This window comes from Suricata suricatta, chromosome 3, assembly GCF_006229205.1.
Source record: "Suricata suricatta isolate VVHF042 chromosome 3, meerkat_22Aug2017_6uvM2_HiC, whole genome shotgun sequence".
Classification (NCBI taxonomy): Eukaryota; Metazoa; Chordata; class Mammalia; order Carnivora; family Herpestidae; genus Suricata; species Suricata suricatta.
This window is the reverse complement of record NC_043702.1, coordinates 119237838-119256264: the sequence shown is the minus strand read 5'-3', so window position 1 is coordinate 119256264 and position 18427 is coordinate 119237838. Positions and strand designations below refer to the sequence as shown.

The window sequence follows — 18427 nt, the reverse complement described above, 5'->3', positions numbered from 1 at the left end:
GCTTTTTGAGCAATATAATCCTAATTCTTTTTTTATTCTTTAAAATTTTTTTTAATGTTTTATTTATTTTTGAGAGAGAGAGAGAGACAGCGCGAGCAGGGGAGGGCCAGAGAGAGAGAGGGAGACACAGAATCCGAAGCAGGCTCTGGACTCTGAGCTAGCTGTCAGCACAGCATGACACGGGGCTCAAACCCACAAACCGTGAGATCATGCCCTGAGCCGAAGCCCGATGCTTCACCGACTGAGCCACCCAGGTGCCCAATTACTATTTTTATCCATTGCCTTGCAGTTTTCTTTTTTCCTAATAGGTACAAACCTGTTTTACTTTAAATGGTTAAGTCTACTGTTTCTAAAAAATAGTATTTAAAACCATGTTTTTATTTTTATTTTTATTTATGTTTATTTAAAAACATGTGGGGCAGAGAGAGAGGGAGACTGAGAATCTGCACCAGCACAAAGCCCGATGTGGGGCTTGAACTCATGAACCATGAGATCATGACCTGAGACAAAGTGGGAGGCTCAACTGACCCACCCAGGCACCCCTCTAAAAATAGTATTTGAACCTCAGTGTACCTGAAGAGTTTATTAGCACTTTCTTCTCTTATGCTCTCCACCCATGATCATTTTCTGAACTTTGTGGACAGTTGGAGGGATCATCTTCTAATCCCACTTACTGATCATATGGCCATGCCTAGGATTTTTTCCAGGATAATTTGTTGTTGCCTTTAAATCCTTTTATCAGAATCAGCACACATGGGAATACTATACCTGTTGTTTTGTTTTTGTTTTTGTTTATCTCCCTTTTCTTTTTCCACCCTTTCTACTAGAGCCTTTCTTTCTCAGGCTGCAGTCTATCCTCTCCTGTGTCAGATGGTCTAATGAGGACACTTGTTAGTGCAGCTGGTAGAAATCCAGCCTGAATCTCTAATTCTGTCTCATTTAATTGTGCCGCTGGAAGAAGAGAGAGTGGGAACAGGGCTTAGGGAGGACTCAAAACAGAGGCTTGGTCAATATCCCTCTTCTCTCTGGCTTTTCTATTTGCTTCTCTTGCCTGTCAGCTTCATGTTCTTTTTTTTTTTAATTTTTTTTTTTTAATTTTTGCGAGAAAGGGACAGTGTGAGTGGGGAAGGGGCAGAGAGAGCGGGACACAGAATCTGAAGCAGGCTTCAGGCTCCGAGCTGTCAGCATAGAGCCCAACACGGGGCTCAAACGAGAACATGACCTGAGCCGAAATCTGATGCTTAACTGACTCACCCATCCAGGTGCCCCTTGTCAGCTTCATGCTCTTAGATAAGCTTTGCCCAGTACCTTGGGGAGAGAGGAATGGTTGTCAGCAATGAAGGACTTACCTGCTTATGACTTATGAACATAGTGGAAAGTGCTTTTTCCCCTGGTTCTAGCTTAAAAAAAAAACAGAAACAAAACAGCGAAGGCCTCCGACTGGCTTTTGCCATTGATAGGCCCGTTCCTGTGTGAATTGCTCTGGTCTCAGCAGAATGCAAATAGGTCTGCTGTCACTTTTTGACTACTCACTGAGACCATGACCATGGTCATAGAGTTGTATTAGGAAAATGGCAGGCAGCTCCCCTTCCAATCAAATGACCTGTTAGAGGAGTTTTCTTAAGAGAGGATGGAGAGCTCTTAATCCCAGGAGAAGCGAGCATTTTTAGAAAAAGCAATGGGTATGTGATATTAATGATTGCATACAGGGTGGCCACTTATAAAAGAGGCTTTTGAACAATCCAAGTGAAAGGTATAGAGATGAACTAAGGCACTGGGAGTGGAGAAGGACAGGTGATTTGACTTTCAAAAAATTTAAGAACATTCATGGAGTTTTAAGCAAACCATTAAAAAACAAATTAGCAATGGAAACACCAGCCAAGAAAAAAAAAGGCAGTCTGCTTTGTTTGAACCTTTTGAACTTGTTTGCTGCAGGGCATGGAGTTTTACTTTTTTTTTTCTTTTTGCTACTTCATTTACATAGTTATTGTTATTTGTTCGGTCATCTGAACATTTTCTGTCTAGAACAAAGTAAAGGACATATGGTTATTGACAGTTTGTTGTTTCAAGCTGTTAAACACAGAACAGGTTTCTTAAATGCCTCTCTATCCTGCCTCCACACATAACCGACTGAATATAAAAAAAAGCAATATCCTTGACTCACATCTGACTGTTCTTGGCAGAATGGCAGTGTTACTTGAACTATAACTTTTTTATTGGTTTATCTGTGAATAGAATGATTCTGCCCAGAAGGTACATTTTCATGGGGCATGACTTAATGTGATTATAGATTTGTGATAGATGTAGACTGTAGATTTGTCTTTGTATTGGTTAATGCAGGAGGCTTAATACTACTTCCATATTTAAATGATTCTTATGTAATCATGTAAAACATTTTCTTTATTAGAAAAGACCCTTTAATGTATCCATGAGATCACATCTATTTTCATAATAATAATCAGTTTATTTGCCTTTTGAAATGTGACATTTGCACTAATGGTATAAAACCAATGATGGGTAAAACTGCTGGCGTCTTAGCAAAAGGTAGTGGGAGAAAACTGTAGGATGTACTAGTAGTCACTTTTTTAAAAAATTAAATTATCATGTGCTGGCAGGGGGAAAAAAGCCACTTTCACTTAAGAATGTCCTTGATGAAGCAGAAAAACATTAATTTTATTAATTCTTGACCTCTCAGGATATGTCTTTTTGATACTGTGTGTGAAGAAATGGGAAGTATATATAAAGCACTTTTGTTCTGTCCTGAAATATAATGTGATCTTTGGGAACAGCATTTGTGTAATTGAGTTTTGAGCTCAACTAAAAGGCTTTTTTATGGAATATCATTTTTACTTGAAAGAATGACTGGCAGACAAACTATGGTTTTTCAAACTTAGGTATTTGGCAAGAATTTTGCTTGAAATTAAGTAAGCCTGCTTTTTCAAAGAAATGACAACTGGCAAAAATTGTTGCCAAAGATAAAAATGCGAAAGAAGGTAAAATGACAAATGAAAATCATAATTATGTTCTTGCAAAAGTGTATTTACCATCTTAAGCTTGACAACTTCCTAATAACTTACAGACTGTTCTGATGAAATTGGCGGTGATGTTAACAAATGTGATTTTTTTCCCCTGATGTACTGTAATGAAATGAGTCAGCATTTGGAAGATCTACACAACTCAGTGAACTAATATTTTCCAAATGATCAATGTGTGATGTTACAAAATCATGCATGAGTAAAAGATTCTTTCAAAGTATAGGACAGACCAGTGGATTTTAATATAGCAGGGTAAAAAAAAGTTCATTGGTAGAAGTTCGAAATTATACGTTGCAGTAAGATTTTAAGAAAATACTGTTTGTCAAAGAAGAAGAAATACATTTACATTAAAAGCTATTAAGATATTTCACTATTTTCTAACTAAATATACTTTAACCAAAACAACACATAGCAGCAGATTGAAAGCTGAAACAGATATAAGAACACAGCTGCTTTCTATTAAGTTAGATATTAAAGATATTTTTTAAATGTAAAACAATACTACACTTCTCATTAAATTTTTTTAAGAAAATAATAGTCATTTTTCTCACAAAGTGTTCTTTATGCCAACCTGTAAAGGATTTTTGGCATATTTAAATTAATATTTAAGAACTTTCTTTTTCAATTTGTAACATAACAAATATTGACAGATATAACCTATATATATAAGCTTTTTAGAGTCAATGAGGCTAAAAAGCTGTGAGAACATCTGGCCTGTTGGGTAAAATCCAGATCTCTAAACATGGTCTGTAAGTCCTGTCAATGGCTTCTGCCACCTCCCCTGCCTTCTCTCCTGATTTCCTCTCCACCAAGATACCACTCTGTATCTGTGCTCAGTGCTCTGTTTGTCATGAACATCCATCTTCCTCCCCCTCTCTCTCTAAAGCTCTCCCAAATGCTGCTTAGGACATTTATCTCTGGCAGTACTCTTTGTCATAAATTCTACCTTTTCAGAAATTAATAGTACCACTTCAGCTCTCATATACCTATTGTTTGCCTGGTATCTTTTTCCATCATTTATTTTCAACCTATCTCTATCTTTATATTTATAGTTGGTTTTTTGTTAATAGCATATAATTGAATCTTCTTTTATTAATTCATCTAAAATCTCTGCCTTAAATGGGAATTTTTAGTCTACTAACATTTAATGTAATTATTGGTATGATTGGTTTTAGGTTTACTGTTTTATTTTTTGTTTTCTATTTTCCCCGCCCCCCCCTTTTTGATCTTTATCCTTTCTTCTGTTGGATGAATTGATATTTCTAAGAATCCAATTCTATTTTATTCATTGGCCATATTTTTCTTTTCTTTTCTTTTTTTCTCTTTCTTTCCTTTTGTTTTTGGTGGTTACTCAAGGGCTTTGGTTCTCAAATTTTAATGTGTAACAGAATCACATGGAGGGTCTGTTAAAACAGTGATTTCTGGTCTCTGCCCACTGAAATTCTGATTCATTGGGTCTAGTGTTGGTCTTGAGAATTTGTGTTTCTAACAAGTTCCCAGGTAATGTTTATGCCGCTTATTTGGGGACTATCTTTTGAAAATCACTCTTGTAAGGATTAAAGTATACTTTCTTATTTTTCAGTCTATTTAACACGTGTTAACGTTATATCACTTCACAAAAAATGTAGACACTTTTCAGTTGTAAAGGTCCATTTTCTCTCTGTACCCAGTTTGTTATATTTCTGATATGTATTAAATTCATGTACATTTTAAACCTTCAATGCAATGTTAACATTTTTGCTTTAATCAGACGTATTTTTTTAAGTAGGCTTTTTCTTTCTCTTTCTCCTTCTCTTTCTGTTTCTGTTTCTCTTTTTCCTTTTTTTCAAGTAGGTTTCAGTGCAGACCCCGATAGAGCTTGAACTTATGAGCCTGAGATCAAGACCTGAGCTGAGATCAGGAGTCGCTTAACCGACTGAGCCACCCAGGTGTCCCCATTAGACATATGTCTTTTAATGAAATTAAGAGGAAAAAAAAGTATTATGTTTACCTTTAATTATGCTCATCATTTCTCCTGAAGATCCTATTTTTAATCTTGTTTTATATTCCTTCAAGTTAAATAACTTCTCATTATCATTTCTGGAAGTAGGAGTTTGGTAATAACAAATTCCTTTAGTGTTCTTTTTTCTCAAAATGTCTTTATTTTACCATGATTCTTGAAGTTTTGTGCTGGGCACAGAGTTTCAGACTGACAGTTTATTTTTCTTTTGGCACATTAAAAATGTTGGCTGTACCCTGGCCTCCATTTTTCTGAGGAGAAGTCAGCAGTCATTGAAATTGTTATTCCCTATATCCAGTGAGTCATTTTCTCTGGCTGCTCCCAAGATTTTCTTTATTTTTGATTAGTAGCAGCTGGATGAGGATATGCCTAGTTTTTTTCTTTGAGATTGGCCAAAAAGCACAAAAATAGATTCAATAGGTCAACAAATTTGGAAAAAATTCAGCCATTATATCTCTAAATAGTTTTTGTATTATTTTGGACTCCACTTACATGTATGTTAGGCTTTTTGGTATTGTCTCAGCCTAATACTCTGTTCATTGTTTTTTCAAAAATTGTTTTTTCTTCAAATGGGATAGTTTCTGTTGATCTTTATGGCTCTTTTTATGTTTAAACTTATTCTGCTCTTAGGTCTCTACTGTGAATTTTGTAGTTTAGATGTCAGTGTTTTTCATTTTTATTATTTTCATTTGATCCTCTTTGTAGTTCTTAATCTCTGTTGATATTTCCTATCTTTTCATGTATTTTGAGTGTATATTCATGAAGCAGTTATAACAGTAACTTTAACATCTTCGTTTCTTAATTGTAACATCTGGGTCTTCCCAGGTTGGTCTTCATCTATTCTCTTTTGTCTTGGGAATAGGTCATGTTTTTCTGTGTCCTTATATGTCAAGTAATTTTGGAGCATATTCTGAATATTATGAATGAGATATTATAAAATTATAGGTATTGTCATTATCTTCAAAGATATATTGATATTTTAATTGCAACCAGTAAACTTGTTGAATTGATCAGGCAATCTCCATTCCCACTTTGATGGGTGGTAACTCAAAGCCTAGTTCAGTCCTTTTTTTTTTTTTTTAATGTTTATTTAGTTTGAGAGAGAGAGACAGAGTGTGAGCCAGGGAGGGGCAGAGAGAGGGAGACAGACTCTGAAGCAGGCTCTGAGCTGTCAGCACAGGGCCTGATGCAGAGCTCGAACCCATGAACCATGAAATCATGACCTGAGCTAAAGTTGGAAGTTTAGCCAACTGGGCCACCCAGGTGCCTTAGTCCTTTTAATCATAGCGGGCTTTTTGGAGTCTGCCTCATGCATGAATGCTTCAGTTTTCCCAAGACTTGAGTAATGTTTATAGACAGAAGTCAGGTTTTCCTCTCTGGCTTTTCTTTTTTCTTTCTTGGGATTATCTCTCTGCTCACTTTCCAATGGCCATGGTTGCCCAAACCTTGTCTTCTCGTTCTTTAAATTTACTAATGCTTTAGGTTTTCAATCAGGGCTACAGGACAGACTGTGGCTTTGCCCCAGCTAAGTACTGCAAAAACAGGGAACCCATTTAATACATCCAGATAGTTGTATTTTTATGTTTTTTTCCCTAGAGTTTATAGTTCTTATCTGAGGGAAGGTTATATTCCAATAGGAGCTACTCAGCCATAGCAGAAACAGAAAATTCCTTTTGTTTTTCCCCTTCTTTTTATATTTAAAAAGCCTACCTTTTATGATGAGGAAAAAAATAGTCACCTACATATTTTTGTAATTTTGTAATTGTGGGTTTGTTTTTTGTTTTTTATTTTGTCTGTTTTTACATTTACCTTAAAAGCATTTAGGGTTATTGTTTATTTGTGGCATGAAGTAAGCATGAACATTTTTTCTCAGATGATTAGGCCAACATTTTTAAAGAATCCTTTCCCTCTCTCTAACTTTAATTACCCATTTGTAATCTGCCAGTGTTTTCACATGAGTCACTGTTTGCTCTGAAGCGTCTTAGAGGTCCTCAGGTTTGCACCAGGCAGAGCCATGACTGTTTCTTTGGTTATTTCTGAATTCAGTGAACAGTACTTGTTCAACACCTACTACCTGCAGGACACTCCCCTGGGTCCTGGAAGAACTGAAATGCCTTAGGGAATTACATTGTCCAGACAATTTTACGTATCAGGCTTTCACGTATGCATTTCTTTTTCTCATTAAACTTGTAGAAAAACAGTGAGATTTGGAGATACATTAACATTATGGTTTCAGGCAAGTTACCTATCCTCCCAAACCTGATATATTCTCATCTTTATGGAGGGGTAGTACTCTATGTTTAAGAGTATTGCTTTACAAGGAACTCACCAAACTCCACACCCACAAAACAAATAACCCAGTGAAGAAATGGGCAGAAGACATGAACAGACACTTCTCCAAAGAGGACGTCCAGATGGCCAACAGCCACATGAAACAACGCTCAGCGTCACTCGTCATCAGGGAAATACAAACCAAAACCACACCGAGATACCACCTCACGCCAGTCAGAGTGGCTAAAGTGAACAAATCAAGAGACTATAGATGCTGGCGAGGGTGTGGAGAGATGGGCACCCTCCTGCACTGTTGGTGGGAATGTAAACTGGTGCAGCCGCTCTGGAAAACAGTGTGGAGGTTCCTCAAAAAACTATCAGTAGAACTCCCCTATGACCCAGCAATAGCCCTGCTAGGGATTTACCCAAAGGAAACAGAAATGTTGATGCATCGGAGCACATGTACCCCAATGTTCATAGCAGCACTGTCAACAACAGCCAAATCATGGAAAGATCCTAAATGTTCATCACCTGATGAGTGGATCAAGAAGATGTGATATATATATATACAGTGGGATACCACACGGCAATGAGAAAGAATGAAATCTGGCCATTCATAGCAAAGTGGATGGACCTCGAGGGTGTCATGCTAAGCAGAATAAGTCAGGCAGAGAAGGACAGATACCATATGTTTTCATTCATAGGTCTAACAGGAGAAACCTAACGGGACCATGGGAAAGGGAAGGGGTGGGGGAAGAGTTAGGGAGAGGGCGGGAGGCAAATCATAAGAGACTCTTGAATGCTGAGAACAAACTGAGGGCTGAAAAAGAGGGAGGGGGAAAGGAGAGGGGGGGTGATGGTCATGGATGAGACACTTGTGGGGTAGAGCACTGGGTGTTGTATGGAAACCAATTTGACAATAAACTATAAAAAAAAGAGTATTGCTTTAAGGTTAAAATGGTATCAATTCATATTAAAGAGCTTAGTTTCTAGTCATTGTTAATCTGTTTTTTTTTCTTCCCTAACTAATATTTTTCCTATTGATTAATGACTTAGAATTTTGGTTAACATTCTTATATCCAGTATCATCTGAGTCTTTGGTACAGATTTTTAGTAGGTCATCTAACTTCTTTTTCCTAACACTCTGTTGATACACATCTTTCAAGTGTCTCTAATGTCCACATACCATCCTGCTTACGCTGAAGGCTTTATTTGCATCCCTAGGGTCCTTAATCTCCTTTCATTCTGGACTGTCCTTCTAAGAATTTCCCCCTCTGTTTGATATGGTGGTACTACTGTAATATTTTTCTTTAATTTCCTGCCCGTCTCTTTTTACATATTCTTCTTTCTTTATTTTCATTCTTTAATTCCCAAACTTCAGGTGTTTTCTCAAAATTCATTCCTCCCAGGTTGTTTTCTGTTCTTTGTTTTTATTGTTGTTGCTGTTTTCCTTTTGTCGTCTTTTTGTCAAACAAGGAGACCTCTGTTCTCCTCATTCCAGCTCTGACCTGTCTGCACTCCTCATTAATAGCCTTCTCCCTGTCTAGCTATTGGAATGTAAGCCCTTCACCTATTTCAAATAGGGATTTATTCACTCATTCATCAATCATTTTCTAGTCACTGGATATGCTCTCTTCTCAAATACTGATCAGTGTTCTGTTCTAAGATTCTGTTTCTATGTTCAGAATAATTTGCTGTCTTCTCCCTTAATCGTTGGCTCCATGGCAGCTTTCTGTGTGTAATCTGAAACTGGCCCCTGAACTCACAGGTAGAGATGGAAGAAACAGGAAGGCCGCGCCACCTTGGCAGGTGGCAGTTTCAAAAAACAAGGAAGCTTACATACAAGGCTTGCCTTGGGCAGCAGCAAGGCACGTGATCCCACATCCTCCTGCCAAATCCTAAAAGCTTCTGTTGAGGCCTTCTGGGTTCAGTCACATGTACCATGCAGGTGTTCTCAACGCCACATCCCTGTCTCAAGCCCGTGTCCTTGGAGCAGCCTCTGGGAGTGGGAAAGGCAAGCAGAACCCACTTTCCAAGGACCAGGGAGGGAGTGAGGAGCCTCTGAGTGCCCGGGTCCAGCTCACTAGTCACTGGCCGCCCTTTTATCCTGTGACCTTCCCCAGGAGCTTAATCAGTTCGTTTTTATTACCTGCTTTCTTCTTAAAGATGCTAGCAACCTCTCAGTCAGTTGGACCTGAAACCTTTATTCCTCCATCTTCACACTTGTGTCCCATTTAGTCCTGTTAGTTCTTGTTGGGAAACGTCTTATATTCATTACTTCTTTCTCTAGTGCTGCCATCCAAGTCCAGTGAGTGTGTTGGAGGATTTCAAAAGCCTTTGTTATTTTGTTTTTTATTCCTTTTCAGACTAGCTTGTGTGTCATTATTACATCAGCAATCTTCCTAAAATACTATTTTGTCCTGTATTATTCTGCTCAGTGTTTTCAGTGACTCTCCATCTCTTTTGGCAGTGCTTCCTCTGGAGGAAAAATATTCTGATGGGCCCCCAGTGTCGACATAAATTATTGTGATTATAGTGCAACTTAAATAAGTCCAAATATAAAACTAAATGTAAACCTTTGTGCAAAGAACTGTATTGCTGAAGCATTTTACAAATTCATTACGAACAAAACTATAAAATGGATAGAATTTAAGTTAACAATAATATGATGAAGGATATTTGACAAAACTGAGTCACCAAACTCAACGGGGATATGATACTGACGGTTCTGAGTTGGCATGGGCCTGTTCTACCCTTCAGACTTCTGAGAAACCTTTGTTATTTCACAGTACATCCTGGTATCGTTTGGCCTTCCCTTGGTACAAATGTATCATTTGAGAGCTAGATCTATCATAGTTTTTTTTTTTTTTTTTTTTTTTTTTTTTTTTTTTTTTTTTTTTTTTTTGTCCTCCTGTCTCTCAACCTACTACAATTACAATAGCACTACTAGGCTGCAGTAAAATAGTAAATAAAAGTGAGCATTCAGATACTGATACTCTTTGGTGATTTGGGGTTACTGGGTAAGCATCCAGATCACCCAGATTATATGGGGCAATGGTGTGCATATGTGGGTGTGGGTTTAGTTGACTTGGAAAAGAGAAATTTAGGAGATTTTTACACTAAACTAAGGGAATCTCAAAATCTGTCCAAGACGCCTAGAATTAACAGACCCTAATTATAAAAAGCACTGATCTGTGGGATAAGGACCAAATTCCTCAGGGTGATTTCCAAGGCCTTCATCAATTTGGATTAAGTCTCTTTTCCTTTTCAGCTGTTTTCTTTTTTTCTTTTTCTGACTTCTTACAATCATATGAACATGCTCACATTTTCTGAGACCTGACCCTTCTGTCGTTCTGTGCCTGCGTCCCCACATAATCCCTTCTATTGGTAGCCTGTAAGTACCAATTTGTGCTGTCATTTCCCCTTAAAGCTTCTGCCACCCCTTCAGTTATAATTTGATTTTTCTCCTTTGACCTCATCCTTGGAACTCCCATATCCAGTACTTTGGCATTTCATTTTTTTTTGTAATGTTAGTGTCTGTGATTTGATTTGCATGTCCTCTACAACACTAGACTTCAGGGGTCTTAAAAGCAAAATAACATCTTAAAGATTTTTTACATTATCTTCAGGATAATTGTTGGTATTCCTGAAGCACCTACTAAGTAAATCAAATGATTACATATGATGCTCAATAGTAGGGATTTAGTTTCCCTTGGAAAAATAAGTGGTTTCTTCATATAGAGTGTAAGCAAAGTGCTTTGATGTAGAAAATTTGCATTTCTAAGAAGCTAAAATGCCGTGGCAATATTGTATTGTATTTTTGCATCCATTTGTTCTGTGTTTTTAGGACTCCTGGGAAAGATCCTCACGGCTATCCGGGACGCAGGGTTTGAAATCTCAGCTATGCAAATGGTAGGTAGCTTACAATGAGTGATAACCTCCTGAGAGATTTTTTTTAAACGTTTTTACATTGAATTTTCTCTGTGTACTTGTGAACTCAACACATTAAAAATAAAAAGATATCGTTACTGAACCTGATAACCTTATAATAAAAAATGTTTTTGAAATAATTTTACCCATATAATTTTTCACTGAGAGAACTAAAATTCAAAGGGTACACCTAATTTAAACTTGTAAAATAGGTTTATAAAATTCCTGGGACTTTAGTTGTGAAATGAATATAGACAGAAACAATGTTTGTAGTTCCTACAAACAAAAAATAGCATTGAGTAGATATAATGAATTTTTGGTGGTCTGGATTGATGCCTGAGAAGAGAATGGAGGAGAATCGGCTGAGATTTCTTCCCCGTAACTGGGGCTGTTTGTTGGTTTCTGACTTGCCCTCAGAACCTGGTGTGGAGTTAGCAGTTTCAGCCCCTCTGCTGGCAGTCACTGGACCTCCAGAGCCCCCGGCTGTTCCCGAATTGCCCTGTGGATGCATTTATAGGGAGCCCTTCCCTGAACTAATAGCATCCACTTCTGTAGAGCTCACCCGTTTGTTCTGTACTTAGTCGTGCACTTGACAAGAAATTGGGTACAGATTATTACAGGAATCAGATAAACAGTGTTTCCAAGTCAGCAAGTTTGTGCTATTTTGATAGTGAAATACCAGTTCTTGGAGCTGAGATTTTTCTTACCAGTATAACTTATGTGTTCTTTTTCTGAAAAGGAACTGCCTTTGGTTTCTTTTGAGTCTTAAAATCATCCAAAATCAGGTGCCAGAGCAGTAACCAGGATTCCGACAACTTGTGTCCTGATTAGTAGGAATGCCTACAAGCCAAAAAGAGTTCAGAAGTATCAGCTGATTTGCAGAGTCATCAGGCAAAACTTGGAGACTAATGACAGGGTTGATATTTAAAGAGTCTTCTCTAGGATCATAAAGAAATGTGAGGCAAAACATTCTCAAAGTATTAGATTGGTGTTATATTCACAGATTATAGGATGTAAGACTGCTTTAAAAATAGTGTTTTATAGAAATTTTGGATTTAAACATCAATGTAACGCTAGGCCTGCAATCTGGTATGGTCATTGGCCATAGTAGGTGCTCAGTGAAAACAAGAATAATAAAAAAAGATTAATTTCACCTGCGGGGGAGGCATGGTGGCTTAATGGCAATCACAGCCCTTGAGCTTGGGTGTCAGGAAGCTCTATTTCTGAGTTATGGGCCAGCTGCCCTCTACACTCGTGGGTCTGCCGGTCAGTGAGCACATTATTGTTTGCCCCAGTGGATTATTTTACAAATTAAATGACAATGAAAATAAATTGCAAATTAAGTTAAAATAACCCTACACAATGCCTTGTGGAATTTCCAGTGCAAAATTCGAGTACTTAAGTAAATTATATATTCTGTTATTATTTTGTTCTATTAAAAATTCAATAGGGTTGGGAATGTAGTCCAAAACACTGAAATCAAACAAAATTCGCTGTCTGTAGTAGTTATTATGTTGCCTATGAAATAAATCCTCGCAGTGTGAATTATTTCTGGGTAGGCAGAAATTTCTTAGTGATCTTCATTTCTGGCAACAATAAGGAAACAAAGTAGGGAAGAAAATAAAATTGTAAATTCTTTCTTTTTTTAAAGTTTATTTATTTATTTTGAGAGAGGGAGGGAGGGGGAGAGAATTCTAAGCAGACCCCACACTGTCTGCACAGAGCCCAGCGTGGGGCTCCATCTCACGAACCATGAGATCATGACCTGAGCCAAAATCAAGAGTTGGAAGCCATCCAGGTGCCCTAAAATTGTAAATTTGGGGCCAATTAAAAAAAAATTTAAAGTCTTAGTTCTTGAGACCCTAGGACTTATTTTTTGTTTGTTTATTTATTTATTTTGACTGTCACTGTCAGTGCAGAGTCCGACCCAGTGCTCGATCCCATGAACCATGAGATCATGACCCGAGGCTAAATCGAGAGTTGGACCCTTCACCTGCTGAGCCATTCAGGTGCCCCAGCCCTAGAACTTAGTGAAATTTTATTTTTAACTAAATTTGAATCCAGCCTGGATAGAGGTCTTTATAGATTTATCTTATTAGCATTCTCTTACACTTCATTTTGAATTTAGATTTCCAGATGACTTGTGTAAATGCTAACTAGGGATTTTTCTGAATGTTTGGGAGGAAAAGAGTACTTTTTTTGGCTACTGCAAAATTTGAAGTACCTTGCATTAGGAATAGTTCTTCGGCTGCTAATCTATCAGTAAACAACATGACATTGTATATATACAAAACTAAAGGTTACATAACCCATATATCATGTGACTTATGTCATGGGGTTGTTGAGGGGATTAAATGAGATGATGTGCAGGTCCTAGAAAAATGTTTGATATATCAAGTGCTCAATAAATGTTATGCATTTTACTATTGGTGAGTTTATCTTTAATGACACTTTTTCAGAGTATTTAATTTGTGCAAGAGTCATATTTTAAAGTAAATAAAATACATCCAAGAAGTCATAAATGTTGAGTTCTAAGTGTGGCACATCCTATGTTCTTTTGTTTGTTGGCTTATGTTTTGTTTTGTTTTACTATAGTTCAACATGGATCGAGTTAATGTTGAAGAGTTTTATGAAGTTTATAAAGGAGTTGTGTCTGAGTATAGCGTAAGTATCGAAGTAAATGTGAAGCATTGGTACTGGAAACAGTTTGTGTGTCTTAAATGTTGGGGATCTCAGTAGAATTCATAATCATGAAAGTATTTACAAGTCTGCCTGTTGCAAGCTGATCATATTTAGTGACTGAGGCATTCTTATTCCTGAGAGCCACTGGATCAGTTTTTTAAATATATTGTTTCATTTAGGAAACAGCAATATACAGGAGTGCAAAAAAAAACCATGAAAAACCTTGCTGGGATATTGACACACTTGGACATTATGTATGTTTATAATATTCTCAGAGTGGAAGACTCTCTAGAATGCGTTAGAAAGTTAAAAGCAAATACAATATAATTCTACAGCAGTATCTAGCATCTATTTTAATGGTGTAAATGCAGGTAGAATCATCTGAAAATATGGCTGATACTGAAGAAGTATATTACTTTTATTTTTATTTTTTTTAACTTCATTTAGTTTGAGAAAGAGAAGGGGAAGGGCAGAGAGAGAAGGAGACAGAGAGACTCCCAGGCAGGCTCTGCACTGTCAGTGCATAGCCTGATATGGGACTCAGACTCAAAAACCAGGAGATCATGACCTGAGCTGAAATCCAGTGTCAGATGCTTAACTGACTAAGCCACCCAGGTGCCCCTGAAGAAATAATATTTATTTTTCTGGGACAGCCATTATCTTTCCCTGTAATCTGAATGACAGTCTTGTTGGATAAAGGATTCTTGGCTGTATATTTTTCCTAATCAGCAATTTAATCCCTTCTGGCCTGCCACGTTTCAGTGGACAGTCGCTACTACAGTTATGTGTCTCCGTAGGTTAAGGCCTGTTTGTCCCTAGCTGCTTTCAGAATTCTCTCTTCATCTTTGTATTTTGCCAGTTTCACTGTGGTGTGTCATGGTGTTGACCTGTTTCTGTTGATTTGGAAGGGAGTTCTCTGTGTCTCTTGGACTTGGATGCCTGTTTCCTTCCCCAGATTAGGGAAGTTCTCAGCTGTAATTTGTTCAAATAAACCTTCTGCCACTGTCTCCTCTTCTTCTTCTGGAATTCCTATTTGATAGATACTGTTTCATTTTATGGAATCACTTAGCTCTTTAGTTCTCTTTTTGTGATACAGTAATTTCCTTTCCCTCTCTTTTTAGCTTCATCATTTCCCATAATTTTATCTTCTATTTCACTTGTACTCTCCTCTGCTTCTTCCATCCTCACTGTTACTGTATCTAGTTTATAGTATCTCATATCATTTTTTAATTCATCATAACTAGTTCTTAGGTCTTTGATCTATGTAGCAAGGAATTCTCTGCTGTCTGCTATGCTTTTTTCAAGGCCAGCTATTAGTCTTATGACTGTTATTCCAAATTCTTGTCCAGATATATTGTTTATATCTGTTTTGTGCAGTCCTCTGTCTCTCATTTCTCCCTGAATTTTCTTTTGAGTATAATTCTTCTGTTTTGTCATTTTGGCTAAGTTTCTGTCTTTTGCATGTTTTAATAGCTTGTTATGTATCCCGCACCTGAGAGTATTACTGTATTAAAAAGGGGTCACACACTGTCCGGGGCCTGAGACTTCAGGAAGTGTTTTGGTGTGTGTTGTGTGCACTCTGTTGTTGCGTTCTGGCTGCTCTTTCCCAGTGGGCAGTCCTCTGCAGAGCTCCTCCTTGCTTGTAGGGATGGAGTGTTCGGACCTTCAACCAGGTGTGCTTGGATTTGTTTGTTGAAGTAACCCTGGAAAAAAAGTAAAAAGGTGGGGGTAGTCTGATCCCAAACAAAGAGAAAAATGAAAGGGGATAAAAGACCAGAGAATCAAAAAAACAAACTGACAACAACAACAACAAAAAACCTAGAAGGCTAAATCCAGAGGAAGAGAAAGGAAAATAAAGAAGAGATAGAAAAGGTGTAAAAAGAATAGAGTGAAAATGCCTAATCAAGCAAACAAAATAAATGTGTGAGTGTGTGAATTCACCAGAAACAAATCAGGAACCATGAGCCTGATTCCAGAAGATAAAAAGGAGAGAGGAGGAAGGAAAAGGAAAGGAAAACATAGAGAAATGAACAGACACACCAGCTGTCTGTCGGTTCCTGGGGCAGGTGGCCATGCTGGTCTGGGGGAGAGGCCATCCCGCAGGGTCGGTGTCAGCCTCACTCAGGTCGATAGGCAGGAGGGGCAGGGCTTGGTGTAAGCCGGTCCCGCCTCCACCGGCCACTGTGCTGCGCCCTGAAGCCCCACTGGGTTGGTGAAGAGGAGAAAAATTGGCGCCACCCCAGTGTCTCCTCCCCGGTCATGGTGTCTCAAACCCCACTGTACAGGGAGCACTCACAGAGTAGCACAGGTGGTCAGCTTGTCCTCCACAGTCCCCTGCACCTGCTAGGTGCTTGGACCACACCGACCCTGTTCGCATGACACTCCGCCCTGCGGATAAGAGACCTGTGGCTGGCGCCAGCAAGGTCTTTTGTCCTTGGGGAGGCAATGATCCCTCTTCCCACAGTACTTGAGGGAGGAGACCACTCCCACCCAGGGTGCCCCTGGGATCACTTCTGCACCCCAGGCCAGCTCCTGGCCTCCCTCCTGACAAAGGCTCACACTTTTAAAACCTCTGAGTTTCTGCTGCTAAGGCTGTTTGCAAAATAGAAAGTGGCACTCTCCTTATTTCTCACTCCCCAGTCTGTGGTCTGGAGAGGTTTTTCTCCTGTGCTAATGATACTGCAATTTCATAGCATCCCTCTTTCTTTCTCTCCCTTTTGTCTCTCCACCCAAGGGGTCCCCTCCCTCTGTGCCTCCTCCATTTCATCTCCCCCAGTGCACATACACTACCTCCATCCCACCGAGCTGCCTCCTTCCATCAGTGGAGACGCTTCTTCCACTCTGCAGGTTGATTTCCAGGGGGTTCCAAGTGATCTGACCTCGAGGTACAGCTGTGTTTGAGGGACAAGGGAGATCCCGGTGCCCCTACTTCTCTGCCAAATGAACTCCGCCCCTCCCCTGCAGAAATAGTATTTAAAAGGTGGTGTTTAGAGGGAAATGAAATACATTCTTGAAAACAAATGTGACTATATTCAAGTAAGCCAAATATTGTTCTTTGAAATAACATAGTAGATATTTTATCAAAGTTCATTTCCTTCCCCTCTTTATCAAATTTTCATAGATTTGTTTGTGCTGGTGAACTGCCTCCTCACCTGTGTTCCTTTGTAGAGAATTTTGACTTCTTTTTTTCCATACAGACTACTGTTTCTGACAATGAGACTAGGTTCCCGTCTTCTCCCCTTCTCTGTAGCTCTTCCTTTCAACTGACCTTAAAAAGGAAGAATGCATTAGTTTGAACCTTTGTCTTAATATTTCTACAGAGTGAAGACCAACTGTGAAACAAATTTCCTGTTTAGGATATTGGTGGTTTCTAACCTTAATGAGAGAAACCCGAATGCTTTTCTTTGTTACAGCTTACTGACTCTAACCTTAATCTTACCAGCTTCTTCATTTTAGACTTATGGTTCGTTCGTTCTTTCTTTCTTTTTCTTTCTTTCTTTCTTTCTTTCTTTCTTTCTTTCTTTCTTTCTTTCTTTCTTTCTTTCTCTCTCTCTCTCTCTCTCTCTCTCTCTCTCTCTCTCTCTCTCTCCTTCCTTCCTTCCTTCCTTCCTTCCTTCCTTCCTTTCTAAGGGAGAGTGCAAGCAAGTATGTGCAAACTGGGAGCGGGGAGGAGAGAGAGAGAGAGAAAATCTTCTTGATCCCACAACCCTGGGATCATGACTTGGGCCAAAATCAAGACTTGGTCACTCCACCAGGCGCCCCAAGTTAATGTCTTTTCTTAAATGGAAGAAATTTTAAAATATGTTCTTAATCTTAACATTTAACCCAACCAGCCACAACTGTTTTCCATTTCTTAAATCTTTCTTTTACACATTTTCCTTCTTTTATTTGTTCACTGCTACTCATAAAAATATGATTAAAAACCTCTACCTTCCTTAATTCATGTCATGCTATAGCTTTCCCGTATATAAGACAAACTCATGGAGATATGTCCTCTGATCCTGAGTGTATATTCTCATGCACTATCACACAGTATCGGATTTGGTAACAAATAGTTGAGGACATTAGTATTCGGTGTGCATATCTGAGGTTGGCCATATTTCCCAGTGGGAAATAACTTCAAAAAAAACCACTCATCTCTGACTTTAATGTCTCCTATATCGTGCTTTAAAAATACTATACATGTAATTTATTTTCTATGTAGTATATATTGTAGGATTTTTTTGATTTTGGGATTTTGAAGGTAAAAATAAGAATATTACTGGATGGATGTGTCATTTCCCCTAAGAAATCAGGAATTTGAATGACAGTAGCAATATCATACTTTAATGTCAAGATATCCAAAAGTAATTGGTGTTGATATGCTTTCTTCTGTCTGATATTTTTAGGAAGATAGTCTCTGTAATACTATTTCAATCTTATAATATTAGTAACAGAGTCTAGTTAAGAATATATGGCCGTTTGGAAGAAAATACATTATTTCAGAGTTATTAATAGCTATGTGAGTCAT

At 38.2% G+C, this 18427-nt stretch overlaps 1 protein-coding gene across 2 annotated transcripts in view; it reads left to right on the top strand.

Annotated features, from left to right (window-relative positions):
* The window catches only part of NME7 (NME/NM23 family member 7), a 259575-nt gene that overhangs the window by 103132 nt on the left and 138016 nt on the right, over positions 1-18427 (top strand). For both annotated transcript variants that reach the window (XM_029934985.1, XM_029934986.1), the window contains exons 8-9: positions 11153-11217; positions 13831-13899. In XM_029934985.1, coding sequence (XP_029790845.1) covers positions 11153-11217; positions 13831-13899 — 134 coding nt within the window. The remainder of the gene's footprint in view (positions 1-11152; positions 11218-13830; positions 13900-18427) is intronic.